This window comes from Dromaius novaehollandiae, chromosome 15 (assembly GCF_036370855.1).
Source record: "Dromaius novaehollandiae isolate bDroNov1 chromosome 15, bDroNov1.hap1, whole genome shotgun sequence".
NCBI classification, from domain to species: domain Eukaryota; kingdom Metazoa; phylum Chordata; class Aves; order Casuariiformes; family Dromaiidae; genus Dromaius; species Dromaius novaehollandiae.
This window is the reverse complement of record NC_088112.1, coordinates 21,316,048-21,332,581: the sequence shown is the minus strand read 5'-3', so window position 1 is coordinate 21,332,581 and position 16,534 is coordinate 21,316,048. Positions and strand designations below refer to the sequence as shown.

General features: G+C 43.4%; 1 protein-coding gene across 6 annotated transcripts in view; it reads left to right on the top strand.

Moving 5' to 3' along the window:
- Positions 1 to 476: 476 nt before the first annotated feature.
- Positions 477 to 16,534, top strand: part of P4HA2 (prolyl 4-hydroxylase subunit alpha 2) — a 31,887-nt gene continuing 15,829 nt past the window's right edge. For 2 of the 6 annotated variants that reach the window (XM_026118281.2, XM_026118280.2), the window contains exons 1-6: positions 477 to 612; positions 2,695 to 2,805; positions 9,785 to 9,884; positions 12,467 to 12,563; positions 13,497 to 13,648; positions 15,166 to 15,291. In XM_026118281.2, the coding sequence (XP_025974066.2) occupies positions 9,803 to 9,884; positions 12,467 to 12,563; positions 13,497 to 13,648; positions 15,166 to 15,291 (457 nt within the window). In that variant the 5' untranslated portion in view covers positions 477 to 612; positions 2,695 to 2,805; positions 9,785 to 9,802. Of the gene's footprint in view, positions 613 to 2,694; positions 2,806 to 9,784; positions 9,885 to 12,466; positions 12,564 to 13,496; positions 13,649 to 15,165; positions 15,304 to 16,534 lie in introns of all 6 variants that reach the window. The other 4 variants (XM_026118275.2, XM_026118279.2, XM_064521156.1 and 1 more) reach the window with 3 other exon arrangements.

The following is a 16,534-nucleotide window of genomic DNA, read 5'->3' as shown; positions in this document are numbered from 1 at the left end:
AATAAAACAGGACAGACGGGTGTCCTCGGGGGGCGGGGGGCTCATTCACGCCCTCCCCGTCTCGTCGGGATATTTCAGTGCAGAAATTCTCTCCTCCTCTGCCTTTCACACGCCGTTTTCCCCCTCCTCACGGAGCCACCGGCTGCTCTAGGCCGCGGGGGAGGCGGGCAGGGGGCCGCCCCGGGGGACCGGCGGCGGCGGAGGGGCTCGGCCGGGGCCAGCGAGCCTCGGAGAGGAGCGGGCGTTGCGTGCGGACCCGCGGCGATTCACCGCCCCCAATTTCCCCTCGGGCTTAATTTCGTTATCCGCTTAATTCCCTTCCCGCCAGGGAGCCCCGGCGGAGGGCGGCGGTGCCCAACGGCCAACGCCTCAGCGCGGGGCGCCCGGCGCGGGGCCGCGGGCAGGGGGGGAAACGAGAGGGGCGCCTGGCCGCGCAGCTACTCGCGGCACTACGGCGTGCGCGGGCGGGGCCTGGCGGGAGGCGGGGCTTCCGACGTGGCGGCGGCTCAATAGGAGCGGGGCCGGGCAGCGCGGCTTGGTGCGGCGCGGCGGCAGCAGCTGGAAGGGCCGGGGCGGTTCTAGAAGCGCGCTGAGGGGGGCCGCGCGCCGGCGGTGAGCGGCGCGCGCAGGGGGTCTCCCCTCAGGGGCGGGAGCGGCGCGCGCAGGGGGGCCTCGCCTCAGGGGCGAGTGGCGGGAGCGGCGCGCGCCGGGGGGTCTCAAGGGCGGGAGCGGCGCGCGCCGGGGGGTCTCGCCTCAGGGGCGGGTGGCGGGAGCGGCGCGCGCCGGGGGGTCTCGCCTCAGGGGCGGGTGGCGGGAGCGGCGCGCGCCGGGGGGTCTCGCCTCAGGGGCGGGTGGCGGGAGCGGCGCGCGATGTGGAGGGGGAGGTCTCGCCTCAGGGGCGGGTGGCAGGTGAGGCGAGGCCGTGCCCCGCCCGGGGGGGGGGGCGGCCGTCAGCGCAGCCCTGGGGCGGTGGGGGAGCCGCCCGGCGCCGCGGCAGAGCCGGGGGGGGGGTCCCGGTGCCCTCAGGCTTTCTCCTGACGGGCTTTTGGGCTGAGGTGGCCGCTGCCGGGTAAAACGCGGCGCCGCTCGTAGGTGCCCGATAACCCGCAGCCCGCTCCGTTCCGGCGGTCCCCGGTGGGACCGGGCTCGCCTGTGGCGCGGCCCCGGCGTGCGGCAGGGGGCAGCAGCCGGCAGCTGCTCTGCCGAAGGGTGCTTTACGGAGCGGGGAGACATAAACAGCGAGCCTGGCCTTTCCCTGGGGAAAAGCGCAGGAGGTGGCAGCCAGCTCTCCATGCGGAGAGAAGGTGACCTGCAAGTTCCTGGGGGGCTGGATGTCAGGGCGGGGGGTGTTCTGACAGCGAGAGCAAAGCTGTAGTTCGGAACTGCCTGGAAATCGAGTTCCAGTTTTAAACAAGAGTAATTAAACACTCGAGCAGCTTCCAAAAGACGTTCAGCGTTGCTTGGTGTCTGTAAATCACGACCAGCTGCCTTTCTGAGCAACGCCCATAGCTCAACTGCTAATTACTGGAATTAGCTCTGGAGTTAGCAAGTGAAACCTCTGTCCTTGTGTGGTTGTCGCTCCCTGTAGCTGCTCCAGCACTTCCTCTGTCTCCTGTCGGGTGGCCTAAGCCGGGAGGAAGTTCATATTCCTTGGAAAAAGCCAAACCAAGCATGTATTAATAAAAGTACAGTTTTCCTCCTCCTCCTTCCCCCCCCCCCCCCGAAAATGCCCTGTAATAAATAAAGGTCCACTCCTAAAAAGTGGAAGGGCTGATTTCTTATTGCCTTGCCTTTGAATTTAAATATGACTGGTATTATCACAGCGCTTAGAAAAATTACTGTGTGAGAGTTGCTTTAACAGGCTGTATGTGTGTTAGCAGTCTGCTGCAGCCTTCAGGCAAAGCAAATGTTGACTACAACTTCATATGAAGGAGTTCAAAACTCACTTGTTCTGTTCCCATCTTCGATGGATTAAGAGTAAGTGTGTGTACATGGACCACTTTAGCAGCTCAGCTGCCATGCAGTAACTTGTCTCAGGTCTGAATCATAGCGGCTGGGTTGTCTCTGCCTGGAAAGTTCCTGAATCACTTCAGAGTTCCCATTCTTACTGGAAATAAATCTGCATCCCTAGAGATATTCAGAACCATTGACATTATTTAAAATAACTCCCAGTTCATTTTAATGTTTTAGTATAGTTTCACCCTTACCCAGCTTCTTGTTTTAACCTGATTTTTTTTCCTGAAAAATGTTTTTACTTTTTTCTATGTAAAACACAGATGTGCAGTTGAGTTCCTGCCTATCGGCTGATCTGTGGTGATAAGCCAGAACACAGACAATTGTGAATGTGTGGTACAATGCAGTTGTTCTAAGCCTTTGTGAAAAAGGCTTGTGCAAATATAGCCTAAGGTAGGCAGTGTGAAACCTAAAAACATTACCTAGAAGGCTACCATAGCTCAAACGGGGCACAATGGTGTGCTATGCTGTGGTAATGCAAAACATGCCTTTGAGGCCAGACAGGCATAACTTCGCTTTAAACAGCAAAGAATGTCTTTATCTTGGAAAAAAGACTTTGAGCTGCTTGGCTTTGTAGTATTTAGTATTCGTAGCCAGTAATCACACATGTTCCTCAATAGTAAGTATTCAAGGCAGGTTTTTCCCAGAAGACATTTTACCTAAAGTGTCTTGCCTCTTAAGTTTATAGGTGCTTTTTGAGGACAAAGCTGAGCTGAAAGGACACCACAGCCATCTTCAACAGATTAATACTTCGGCTTTCTGACATTAAGGACCTAGGAGGTAATCCCCCAGGTATGTTGTAAATATATGGCAGCAATAACTGCCACTCTTACAGGCTGAAAATTAGTTAACGGCTGTAAATTGGTGTTGCTCTGACACTAATACATAAGAACTTTACTTCTTGTTTGTATATCTTAGTTTCTTGTGTGTGTGTTTTTTTTTTTTTTAATGTAGCTCTTCAGTGCAGGAAGTACAAGCCCAGAGTACGATGGTTTATTTCAGTCGGTAACAGTAGAGGGAGCGTGATTTACCCTTTAGTATAAGGAGTTTTTCATTCTAGGTTTAAGTTAGGGATCCAGCCTGTTTTATTTTCATGCTGTTATATTGACAAACTTCCAAGGAGCAAGCTATAAACATGTAGATGGATATTTTTCCTATGACTAGTTCTGATCTTCTTGTATATAGTTTTCTATACACTTGAGAATGTAAGGCATGTTTGGAAGCGTATTCTAAGGTGATCTTAGAATAGATTCAACCCCCAAACCTTTGAGGTGGTATCTCAACTTTAACTCAATTTCTGATGTCAGTCGAAAGAAATAGTTCACTGACAGTAGACCTGTTTTATATAAAACTTGTTTCTCAACACTGAGATTGCTTTTAATGTGGCATGAGTATATGGAAGCTTATCTGAAGCTCTTGATAAGCTAAAATTCTAGGCTCTGTGCAGTAAAATTCAGCCTAAATTTCAATGATGAAGAACAAGCTCTACTAGGAAATGACAAAACTTGCAATCCTGCTGGCCTATCTTCATTAATAGGGTGGGATTTAACACTAGATTGCTTCATATGGGATGAGCTTACTGATCCTGCAGAGTAAGATACAGGAAGATTTGTGGTCCCTTAGATTAGCATGAATTTTCTGTCACAGTGCCAAAGTGTTTTTTCTTTTTTTTGCTATGCTTTTAGAAAAACTGTTGGGAGCTAATCCAGATGCTTATAGTTTTTAAGCTTACATGACTAAGGATTACAAGATCCATTTTACATTAGAGGGAACACACACAATTTTTTACTAAAAGTACTGCTACCTTGTTAATGCGTGCAAGCAAACAGCTCTTCCTTTTGTCTTTTGGCCTGTCTTGAAAAATACAATCATGTTTTATTAGTTGTTAGGCAATCATAATTCTTTTCAGATTCACATCAAGTGCTTTGGCAAGAAAGGTAGTGATGTAGGCATATGTTGCTTAAAGCTGCAAATCTGAAGTATACTGGGGAGAGGAGCTGGAAAGCAGTTCTTTGATGCATAAGGGAGAAGAACTTGTATGTGCTGAGGCACCTAACATTGAAAGGAAACAATGCTGGGGAATCTTGGGTTTTGGGGAATCTTGGGTTTTGGGGAATCTTGGGTTTTGGGGAATCTTGGGTTTTGGGGATGAAGTCAGCCATGCAGTCAGTTCAGTACTCCCTGCTGCTGCTGTGAGTGATGAGACAGAGGGTAGAAAGCACTGGCATTTGGAGAAACCTCTAACAGGCTTGGCTCATCCAAGAGCCCAGCCTCAGATTGCTGTTTGTATAAGGATAGACAGTACTTCAGAGCCCGGCATAGGAGCCTCAGCTCTGATGTGTAAACCAAGAGCCAATCTGTGGCCAGAGGTGACTTTGAAACAGTGATTTGTTTGTTAGATTATTCTGTAATAGTTTAAATTTAGATTCAATGTGGAAGCAGCTATTTTAACTGTGGTTTTCTAAGTGAATTTTTGAGCTTTGTCAAGCACAGAAGAAGAGCCAAATTGTAATCCTTATTTGTGTCATCAGCTTGAAAGTAGTTATGCAGTGCTGATTTACTGTGTAATTCAAAGAAATAATATTAATCAGACTTTGACAGCGTCTTGTTGCTGCAAGGTATTTTGTTTCACAAACTATTTCTCTGTAGCAAAGTGTGGTTATGGGACTGCCACTGCCTATTTAGGTTCCATTCTTACTGTTGTTCCCGTACAAGTTTCCTGATAATGCACTGTTGTACCAACTGACTAAAACTTGTTGGGAGTCTCTTCTGGGGTGAAGGAGGAGGAGAAGGGATTCATGTTCTTCAGCGTTTCTAACTGTGGCTTACTGTGAAATTCAGCCTAATGGCTCCAGTACTCCCAAGGGATGGGGGCCAAGTATTGTAGGTAGATTTGCTGCCTCCTCTCTAAAGAAAGGCTCTGTGAGGGTCGCACTCTCCTTCTGTGGCCTACAAAGGAGAATGAGGCAGCCTGTTTCTTTGATCAGAGGGACAGGATGAGTAACAGGTGAGTTTCCTCATCTGGCCTGAAGAAGGCCTGCCTTTTGGTTCTTGTGGAAGCTCGAACCCCTGTGACTGGATATGAAATATCCTAGATGAGATGGGGGAAAAAACCTGATAGGCCTGGTAGACATGTAAATGACTTTTTAGATCAGATCCATGCTTTTAATCTTACTGAACAAGAGTTTTTAGAAGGCTTATTAAATAAAGAATTCAGTCTTTAACTTCTAAAGGAAATTCCATCCTTGTCTACTTTGTTTACAGTCTTTTTCCTTCTGCCAGTACTCTCTAAAGTCTGAGAGCACTCTTCCAGTGGGAGCAGTGATTCATTGAGGTCTCTCACTCCTGAAGAAGTGAAATGTTTGTATGATATGTATCTGGTTGGCTTTTTAGCCCTGCTAGCTGGGGATGTTCAGGGGAAGGAAAGGAACAAAGCAATCAACAGCTGCTATGCTATGCAGCGAAGTACAGCTCAGGCAGTGTTAGTGGAGTGGTTTCTTGCTAGAGTGAGAATAGTACCCGAGGTAAGGCAGTGATGTAAGCTCTCCTCTAAGAGGAGTGTGTTGTACTGATCTTTGTGTGGACAACACTTCACATAGCTGGGCAGGCCAGGGGAGTATAGTTGTTGTCCTGGGACATCTTATAGCCTTAGCACAGAGCAGTGTGCGAACTGCCTGCTCACAGTTCTTGCATGGGGTTTTTCTTATAAGCCCAAGGCTGAAACTGAGCCTAATGGACCCTTACAAGTTTTCTCCAAGTCTCTTGCAGAGGAAGGTAGCTATTCTCACCTAAATAAAAGGAAATCCTAGTTTTACCTGCCCAACATGACATGTTTATCTTCTAGAGATACTACTGAGAAGAAGCCAGGAAGGTAGGCAGTATTTATCCTACATAGATTTATTTTCTGCAGGGTTTAGGCATTTCTATACAAGTAAGTTCTTTCATTCTCTGTTTGAATAAAACATATTTGATTTATAGTCATTTATTTTAATCTTGGTTATTGAGGTAGGAGGTGCTAATGTCCCTTCTGCCTCTTCCCTTCTTCGTTAGCAGATGGTTTATATGCAATGGCGTGTGCATGCACACGTGTGCTCACACACGCTTCCACTCTCCAGAAATGTGGTTATAACATTATGCTCATTCTCTTGTAATTCATTATTCATGCTGGTTTTCTGAGTAACAGCTGTGAAAAGAATGTGTATAAACAGTCTGAAAACCCTACAGCCAGGTGTCCTGCTTGTTCAAGCAAGAGCCGATTTCTCTGTTTACTGAGAGTTTCTGTTTATTGACTTAAGTAAATCTGAGTAGGATGGCAAAGCTGTTAAAGATCTGCTATAATGAGAAGCTGCTAGCTGTAGTAAATGTTCTTGTTGGCAGATATCCTGAGCCATGAGAGAATATGGTGAGGAGGTGCAGAGAGAACGTAGAATCATGGTATTTCAATTGGAAAATTCCCTTGTAGTTATTTTGCCAAGCTTTGTGTAGTGCATCCAAAAAACTGCTTCATGAAACAAGAACAGACTATGCAGATGGACAGTGGTGGCTTAATATCCTTAAATCTATGTGCTTCTTGAATGCTTCTGACTTGCTGTGCTTTCTGCTATATCGCTTATTGTGGCTTTTAGTGTTGGCAGACCTCTGCATGGTACTATTCATTCAGCTTTACTCAATTCTCAGGTTACCCTTGTACAGCTTTGAACTAACTTAAACAAGCAGTTTGGGAATACATTGTTTGGAGGCGGGGAAGGGAAGGCATTATGATGCTATGAGATGTTTTCTGCATACTGTTGCAGTAACATTTCTGGTTTCTCATGTAGACTTTTAAAGGAAGCAAAATGAATAAACTTTATCTCACAATGAGATAATATATAGCAAAAAAGAGCTATTTGTAACTCCTTTTAATGGTGGTCTTATTGACAATGTTTTTGCTGTTAATTTTCATGGCACCTAGGAGCTCCTTAGAGGGTCAGAGTGCCTATCATGCTGTGCTTAGAAAACCCAGAAGGAAAAAGCGGCATCCACCTGCCACCTTGTGTTTCACATTGTGCAGGCAGACATGTGGAACCCAAGGGAACAATGAGCTAGAATTGTCACAATTATTTTAATACCTTCTCACTTACTGTATTGCTTGAAACTCCAGGATGTTCCATCATTTGCCCTTCCCTTCTCCCTTGTTTCTCATCAGATTTAAGATTCCCTTTTGCTTCAAATAATTTCATGCTGCTTAATATATTTTGAGTAGGAACAGGTTGTTAATCATTATTTCCAGCCACCAAAGAGTTTACTTAATTATAAGGGGTGGTTAGAAAAAGGAATTATTGCTTCTTGGGTTAAAATGAGCAATTGTCCTTTCCTCTTTTGATGCCGTGCGGGTGCTATGATAGCTTTCATGTATGTTGAGTTGCAGTGTTCACATGTGAAGGCTGTAGTGGCTGCTCCTGCTCATTGAACAGGCAGCCCCGAGTGAGCGGTGAACTGACCTCTGGGTCCAAGTGCAGTGCGGGCTCCTCATGAATTTGGTGGAAGAGGCAGTCCTGGCTGTCAGATATCCCAGAAGAATTAAAGCTTCCCTAGAGCTCTGCTGTATGGACCCTCTCTCCCTTATACCACTTGTCAACTATTTACAACCTTCTCCACCTGCCAGCTCAGGCTCTCTATCTCATCTGTGCCCTGTGTCATGTACTCTCAGAGATGTAACAGGCTGCTTTCTGTCTCTGTTTCAAAAATCTGTTTCTAAATGGGCACAGTCTTTGAAATACAAAAATCATAGACTGTGGCCAATATGCTGGGACAATGCATTCTGAATAAGTACAGCTGGAAACTTTCTACTTTTCCAGCCTTTGCTGTGAATTCTACTGTGCAAAATGCTATTTTGTCTTTACTTTTCACTATTCGTGTTCCTAGAAAGTTTTTATATAACTGAATTTCCTAGCATGCTGAGTCTAACTTACCATAATTTAGGATTTTTATTATTATTGGAAGATAGTACAGCTTTGTGTACTCTTATTTTCCAGCTATAATTGTGTGAAGTGGAAGGTATTAGGCTGCACCCATGGAAAAGCTAAGTGGAAGAATACTTTTGAGGGCTCAATACTTCTGTTGGCTATGTAAAATGAAATTTGTTGAAATTATTAGAGAAAGTGTATGGATCTTTTATAAAACCAAAAAAGGCAAAGTCATGCTGTGTTTGGTCTCTTCAAAATTAATGCTGAAGTAGAACAATCTAAAAAAAACCCTCTACTGTGGGAGTTGTTTTTAAGTGTTATAGGAACACATCTTTGAGCATAAATACTTCTCTGATGTCCTCCCTTATGTTTTTTACTTCTGCTTTGTTTTAAAATGTCTTGCAACTGCAGTAGTGCTTTGCGGATGCTTCATTAATGGTCTAGTAGCGACTTGCATGTGCTTTTTCTTTGAAACCTTCTAGTCCTCATCACTTGCAGCATATGCACTTGGTTTTTGGGGTGTGCAAGCTACATTCCATACATGTGAGGAAACTAACTCAGGCTGTGCTCCTAGTGTTTGCTAAATGCACTCAAAGAAAACTGAGCCAGTGATTGGACCTGCGTGCAATTCCAAACCATGTGCATGGGTGGGGATGTTCAGTCCAGGGAACTAGACTAAATGAGGTCTTGAGTAACCCCCTCCGTGCCGAGCCACAGATGATGTAGACATAAGTGTCTCCATGCAGACTGCCTCAGCCATGGCTGGTCTGCCTTTATGGCACTAGAATGCTTGCCAGTGTTGACAAGACATAGTTACCTCTTCCTTTTTCTCTTCTGCTCTTTGGAGCTCAGTAATGAGGAATTAAGTGCATATGGCTACAAGCTTCTACCTAGTGTTAAATATGCCAGTGTGTTTTTTTGCTGGATGCTGTTGTAACAAAGTATAGTGGCATCAGTCTAGTTCTCTTGTTCATCCTGAGAGCAAAACCAAGCATTTCCGGTTAGCTGTAGCTGCTTGCATTGGAATACTGAGTGGAGAGAGCTAATTAAATAGTCTGTAGACTGGATTTTGTGTTAGGAATGGTTGTTTCTGATCTCCTGTTTTTTGAGATCTTGATGTAACTGGACCTCAGCACAACACTAGGACCTGAATCTGTTCCAGACATTACTGAACTTTGCTCCTGATAACTTAATTGTTAATGTTTGCTAAAACTTAATGAGATGCAATTTTCTTGAAATACTTCCTTCCTGCTATATCTCACTAGTGGGGAAGCCTCCCCAGCTTACTGATTGGAAACAACTTTTTGTTGCTATATGTGTCTTAAATATTGCACAATACTGAGGCATCTGTAATGTTGTTTTCTGGGCCTTAAAGTGTGTGCACTTGTCACATGGAATAACACCCATCTGCACTCTACAGATGCTAAGAGGGTAAGAAGCAAAGACAACTTATGGGCTGAGTGCTGGTGTTCATGAAGCTTTAAGTGTTGACTGTATTGTGGTGAATGAACAGAAATCTTAACTACTGCTGACTGTAACACCCTTGTTATGTGTCTAGGGTCTCATTAAGTTCCCTTTACTGAAACTTGTAGAACCAGATATCAGGTGGGACAGTTTAAATAAAATAACAGAACTCCTAATTTTGCAAAAGAAATCACTTAGATTTTTTTTGCTGTTTAGAGCTCACTATTTCAAGGACCTAAATCATTTTCATGAGTAATTTGACTGAAGATGACTAATGCCTTGTTGGGGTGCATGTGTGGTTCTCCACTTGCCACACAGATTGGTTAATCCTGTTCACTCCTCTTTGTTTTAATACACTACAGGTTAGAGCTGTCTGGAAGATGAAGTCCGGGCTGCAGTTGGTGCTCTTGACCTGTATTTGCTTGCTCTGGCAAACAGAAGCTGAGTTTTTCACCTCTATAGGTAATGCACAATGTTGTGATAATGTAGCTAATACAGTTGCCAAAACTCTTTTACAAAAGTTTGCGGTTGAAGCATATGACTTCATTCATACAGCCCTATCAAATACTGTCCTTGTTAGGAAAAGTTACTCTTCTGCATCCTCAGTGTTATTCTGTGTAGCAGATCACAGAATGGTTGAGGTTGGCAGGGACCTCTGGAGATCATCTAGTCCAACCCCCTTGCTCAAACAGTGTCACCTAGAGCACGTTGCACAGGATCGTGTCCAGGCAGGTTCTGAATCTCTCCAGAGAAGGAGACTCCACAGCCTCTCTGGGCAGCCTGTTCCAGTGCTCTGTCACCGTTGCAGTAGAGTAGTTTTTCCTCATATTCAGATGGAACTTCCTGTGTTTCAGTTTGTGCCTGTTGCTTCTTGTCCTGTCACTTGGCCCCACTGAAAAGATCCTCCTCTGGACACCCTCCCCATTGATGAGATCCCCTCTCAGTCTTCTCTCCTCCAGGCTGAACAGGCCTGGCTCTCAGCCTCTCCTCATGTGAGAGATGCTCCAGTCCCCTAATCATCTTTGCAGCCCTCCACTGGTCTGTCTCCAGTAGCTCCATGTCTCTCTTGTATTGGGGAGCCCAGAACTGGACCCAGCACTCCAGATGTGGCCTCGCCAGGGCTGAGCAGAGGAGAGGATCACCTCCCTTGACCTGCTGGCAACACTCTTCCTAATGCACCTCAGGATACCTTTGGCCTTCTTGGCTGCAAGGGCAGTTGCTGTCTCGTGGTTGACTCATTGTCCACCAGGACTCCCAGGTCCTTCTCCATGTAGCTGCTTTCCAGCAGGTCAGCCTCCAACATGTCCTGGTGCCTGGGGTTATTCCTCCCCAGGTGCAGGGCCCTGCCCTTGCCTTTGGTGAGCTTCATGAGGTTCCTCTCCACCCAGCTCTCCAGCCTGTCCAGGTCTCTCTCAATGGCAATTCAGATCTTGCATGAGTGGATTTTTTCTGCAATTCAGTATCTTAGCATGTCATGACCAACATGGTACAATTTCTCTGGGGCCTCTGTGTAAAGTAAGACAATTCCTGATCTTGAGAACTGTGCATCTGATTGTCTTGAGCACAGCAGAGATGTTTTGTGCCAAGCTTATATTAAAAGCATAATCCAAAACTGCTGATTCATGGAAAGAACTTAGTAATAAAAATGTGAAGTACTTTCTTTCACAGAAGCTGAAATCTGTTATCCTCAATGAAAGCTAGGGTTAGGGATGGGAATGGAGAATTAATATCCCCTTTACTCTGTGGGTGTTGTACAAGACTTCAGTAAATCCTAGAAAATTCACACAGTTATCTTGCATCCTGAAAATTAGTTTTAGTTCTGTTCTAACAGCTGTGATGCAGTCATTTGTGATTATGGTAGATTCTAAAAATATGAAGACAAACTGAATTCTGCTGTGACTTCAGATCTAATGCTTTCCTGTGGAACAGTGCAGGGAGTGCCCATCATAAAGATAATACAGATTCATTAACTACATGTACCTATTCTCCAGAGCTTAGTGGAGCTATATTTTTGTAATGGCAAAACTCAAACTTCTTGTGGTATATTTTGCACATGTCTCAGTGGAAAGTTACCTCAGTGTGTCTTGCCTCCCTGTGGAACCTCTGTCAGGACAAAGAGTGTTGTTTGCTACTGACCCCCAACACTGGAGGGAGGGCAAGGCAAGCTGGCTAAGTAACATTTACCTAGACATGCCTTATTTCATTGTCTCTTTCCTGTAAGTTAAAGGTAGGATTTTGTACACAGTTGCCATGAATCACCATCTTCTCTGTTTAGATTTACCCATTCCTGAAACTTACGTTAGGGGATAGACTGAAAATAGCCTGCTGACTTCCATCTGCTTTGTTATGCCTCATTAATAATTACTTTGGAATGCTGAAAATAAATCTGTTGCCGTGTTTCTAAATCTCTGGATCATTCAGTGTTTGGTCTGTAAAAGTTTCTTATAGTAATTTGGATTGATATGCTAGCAGTTTCCACTAATATTAATTGGGAGAGATTTTGCATGTTAGTCTATAAACATTAGTCTGAAATTCCTCTGTACTTTAATGTTAGGTTGTGTTTCCACAGTTACCCATATTGAAAAGCTGTAATTTTAAGTGATGCCAGTGGTTCAACTAATAAATTACTGGTGTGACCTAATCTGTATCCACATGTGGAACAGATACTATGGCAACTATTTGGATCTTTCATTGCTTTGACTCTAGCTGTATTAATGTCAAACCTTTCCATTGATTGCATTTTATGTAACTGCAATATTAAAAGTAATTCAGAGATGGTAAAAGGGTCATAACAAAGCTACTTCATAGGCCATTAAGGTTGAGATTTTTAAAAGCTATTTGAAGTATTTGAATGCCAGATTTGCATGTATATTTTTTTTTGTGGCTTACAAACATTAAAAAACACTCACACTCTGAACCTTAGTTTGTCTGTTCTTGTTGGTGGCTTTGATAGCCCTAGAGCACCTGAGGTTGGTCTTCTATGCTGTTGGAAAGTGATTTCTTGTTTTAGCTCTGATTAACACTTCCTCATTTCCCATTTTTAGGTCAAATGACAGATCTGATTTATGCAGAGAAAGACTTGGTGCAGTCTCTAAAGGAATATATCCGAGCAGAAGAATCCAAGCTCTCTCAGATTAAAAGGTAGGGGAGGAGGATTGCATTAACCAAGATGCCTAACAAAATGGCTAACCCATTAGGCTGATTTACACACGACCTTGTTGCTGTCTCTGTCATTGGATCTTGTTAATACTTCCTCATAGACAGTCACAAAGTAGGACCATAGGTGGTAACAATGTGGTTGTGATTTCCTCCAGTAGAACTGCAGAGAGGGGTCCCTGCTTCAGAAATGTATTTTTTAAATTCTCTGCTGCTTTAGTAATTGTCATTTGCCGGGCTTTTTCCGCTTCTTTCCTTGTCCTTGTACCATCACAAACACTCTGTGTAGAAGACCCTTTCTGATAAGGGATAATATGGAGGGGAACAGAAGAAATTATCACTGCAGCATTAGTAGCATAAATGGTGGTTCAGATATCCTACAATGCAGAGCATGAAGTTTCCTAATACTAGTTTGAAGCTGAATGAGAGTGTTCTTGTCAGTGGACAGCACTGCTATTGTTCTGTTGCTGCTGAACATTTTTAGTCTGAAAAAAATCAAAGCTTTGGGGTTGGCTTCCATAAAGCTAACAAGTTATTGAGGTTACATACAGGTTTGTATTGTTACTTTGAGATGAGCAAATGACACTTGCAGTGATTATTGTGTATTATATAATCATTTTCCAAACTGCAGTATGCTGAAAATTGGTTGCTAAGACTCATTGCAAGTGAGGTGTAGTTTCTTCTGTAGCAAGTTTTTTTTTTTTTTTAAATAGTGGACAGGAAAATAATTGTGATTTAAAAAAAAAAAAAAAAAAGTTGTACTTCACTTTGTCGTTGTGAAGTTGAAAGCTCAACAGCTGGTTACAATGGCAAAAGGAGCAATAAATTGGTTCTAGCTTTGTAATTAGGATGACTTAATAAGGAAGATATGCATTCATAAACTGGTCTCAGACTGAGGCATATGCTTCTTTTTTCCAGCTGGGCTGAAAAAATGGATGTACTGACTAGCAAATCAACCTCTGATCCAGAAGGATATCTGGCACATCCTGTAAATGCATATAAACTGGTGAAGCGTTTAAATACTGATTGGCTGGAATTAGAAAACCTGGTTCTTCAGGACACAACAAATGGTAAGGAGCTTCGGGGAAGAAAATATTGGTAGGAGGTAGCCTTACAACACAGTTACGTCCCCTCCTTGTATTCTGGAAAGCTGCAAACTCAGTTGTGGTTTAAATGCTGTTGCCAAGTCCATTTGAAACTTAGGGTAATGACTGGCCTTTTGTTTACTGGTTACCTATGAGTGGCAGTTGCCACTTGGATGCTTTTGAGTCAAGGCTCGAGGTTTTAACATGTCTAAGATTGATAATACTTTGTTTGGCTTGTGCTGCCTTGGAGGGGAGATTAGGATATCCCCAAATTTTCAGCTGTGTTGGCAACTATTGTTTCATGCCTTGTCTTGAGTTTTATGTTCCTTTAATTAAAAGTTTATCATCTGCCTTTGCAATCTGCTTCTTCCCTCACCTGTTGTCTTTTGACCACTTCGATCAGACACCTGTACTATATTGATAAAGGAATTCCCATCAGCTCCAGCATTCTGTTGGCAGATGTTGTAGTGTATCTATTGATATGACTGCTGTATTATCCTGTTATCTATAAACCGTCCTTCCAAAACAAATGTTTCCAATACTAATCCTTCCTCTTGCATCATATTGTCAAAATGTCTGTATGCCTGAATCCTGCTTCCTTAAGCTTTTTTATGCACATTTATTTTTACTGGATGCTATGAAAGTAAGGGGGAAAGAAGGAATATTTCATGCTGAACACCCTGCATGACTTCAAGGTTTTTTCCAGCCAAGATTTTCAGTGTGTGTTAGAATAATCATCCAAGGTGAAAAGAACTAGACAATTCTATGGAATACCTCTGTCCTTAATTCTTTCTCTAAAGAATTCCTTTCAGAAGTCTGCTTGCCATGTGACTGGAAATAGATATTTTCTTCCTTCAGCTGATCTCTCTCCTGTCCCCCAACCTGCTATACAACCTTGATTTATTTGCGTAGTGCATTTAATTGTATTTCTTCATGTGACCTGTTCTTTTAGTTGCTAGATCTAAAAGCCTCTTACCAGATAACAAGCCCTTTAAAATCCTGTGTAGGGGATCCTGGCTGAGGGTCTGCATCCCCTGAGCTGAGACTTGGATCTCAGATCTCTTATGGCTTAACAGGTTGGTGGAGTGCAGAGTAGAAATCATTACGGAATGCCATGATCTGCAGTTTCTTTGTGGATATTGTAAAAGGAGAACTGAGGGAAGCTATTAAGTTTTCATGCTGGGAAGACATTACAGGAAACTGAAGATCATTAGATTTGCATTACACTTCAGTAACTGTGCAGCACAAGAAAACTGCATTTTTAGTTTTTGCTTGCCTTTTTCCTCTTATCTGAACTGTAATCCTTTAAAATGGGGCAGAAAGCAATGTTTATATAACTCAAGAGCCTGATATGAGGCTCTGTGTTTAAATCTAGACTCTGATTCTTATAGAATTCCAAAAACAAAGCAGATGTTCCCTCTCATGTTAATCTGGTATTGTGTGTGTGCTCTTAATTCATTCAAACTCTGGCAGTAACAACTTCTTTCCCTTTCAATGCAAAGGCTTTATTGCAAATCTCACAATTCAGCGTCAGTTTTTTCCAACTGAGGAAGATGAGACTGGAGCTGCAAAGGCTCTGATGCGCCTGCAGGACACATACAAACTGGATCCTGAGACACTCTCTCGAGGTAACTTACCAGGTAATTGCACAAGGGTCCCCTCTGCCCTTCAGAAAAGGAGGTGGCAGCATCCTGGCACTTCTGAGGTTTTCATCTATTCCCCTTCAAAGTCCTCTTTTAGTAGTGATGAAGCATCCAAGAGCCATGGAACTAAAAATCCATGAGATTTGGACACTTGGATGTATCTATTTAAATATTTGAGAACAACCTAAAAGTTGTTTCCACCCAGGCCAGGCAGCCATGAATTGCAGTTCAAGTAGCGTATTTTCTTAATAATCTAAAAAGAAAATGCTGATTTCACTACTTACTAATACCAAAGACAAAAACTTTCTTGTGCTGGCTGCTGTAGTCTTCACTGTACTGGTTACAATGTAAGCAAGTAAAATAGGCACTTTGTGTCCCAGAGAACTTGCAATCCAAGGTGTTGGGGGGGAGTGCCTCACAACATGTTGCTGTGCAGCTCTTAGGAAGCATTGCTCTGTTTCTTCCCTCTGGTCTTCCAGTGGGGCTTTGGTTGATTATCTTTGCTTCTGTTCCTCGTCTGTGAAATGAGGGCTAACAGTATATGCCACAGAAAGGTGTTTTGGAATCTATATAGATATTTTGTAGTGCTTCAGTGTTTTGGCAGCTGAGCCCGGATAAATGTTTATAGTTTCTGCTCGTAAGAGATTTGTTAGTAACAAATAATCATGTGGGTAGATGACTTCACAACACACAGTTCTAGTTGTTACCTGTGGGTGATTAACAGCAAATTTAAATAATTCTAAAACTCATTTACCTTTGCACCTGCTTAGCTGGAGCAACCAGGAATCTGTGTGCAGTGAAAGAGTCTATTGGATACCTAGTTTGTCTGTAAATAACAATCAGCAAGAAGCTTATGCATAAACATGTTCCTTATTCTCTAGTAAAAAGCCAAAAAAGTTTTTTTAGCAAGTTCTGCATATGGCCAGGCTTCTCTGATCACCTAACTCTAATTCTTAGGTTCAGCAAAGTCAGCTAAGCTGTTGGTCTGCTCTGCTTTTATCTGCAAGAGAATAGCTTAATACTAACTCATGTTAAATTTCTCTTGGTTTAAAGAGGAATAAATGTCATAAATCATGACAATGTAGCCTTTAATTCTTGAAGGTGATCACTTTGGTGTAGAACTTAAAATATTGTTAAAGCATCGTCTTTTAGAAGCCTTTCTGGATGATAAATGTCTGTGTTTACAGCTATTCCTTCTAGTATTTGAAGACAAGGATGTTTGTGTGGA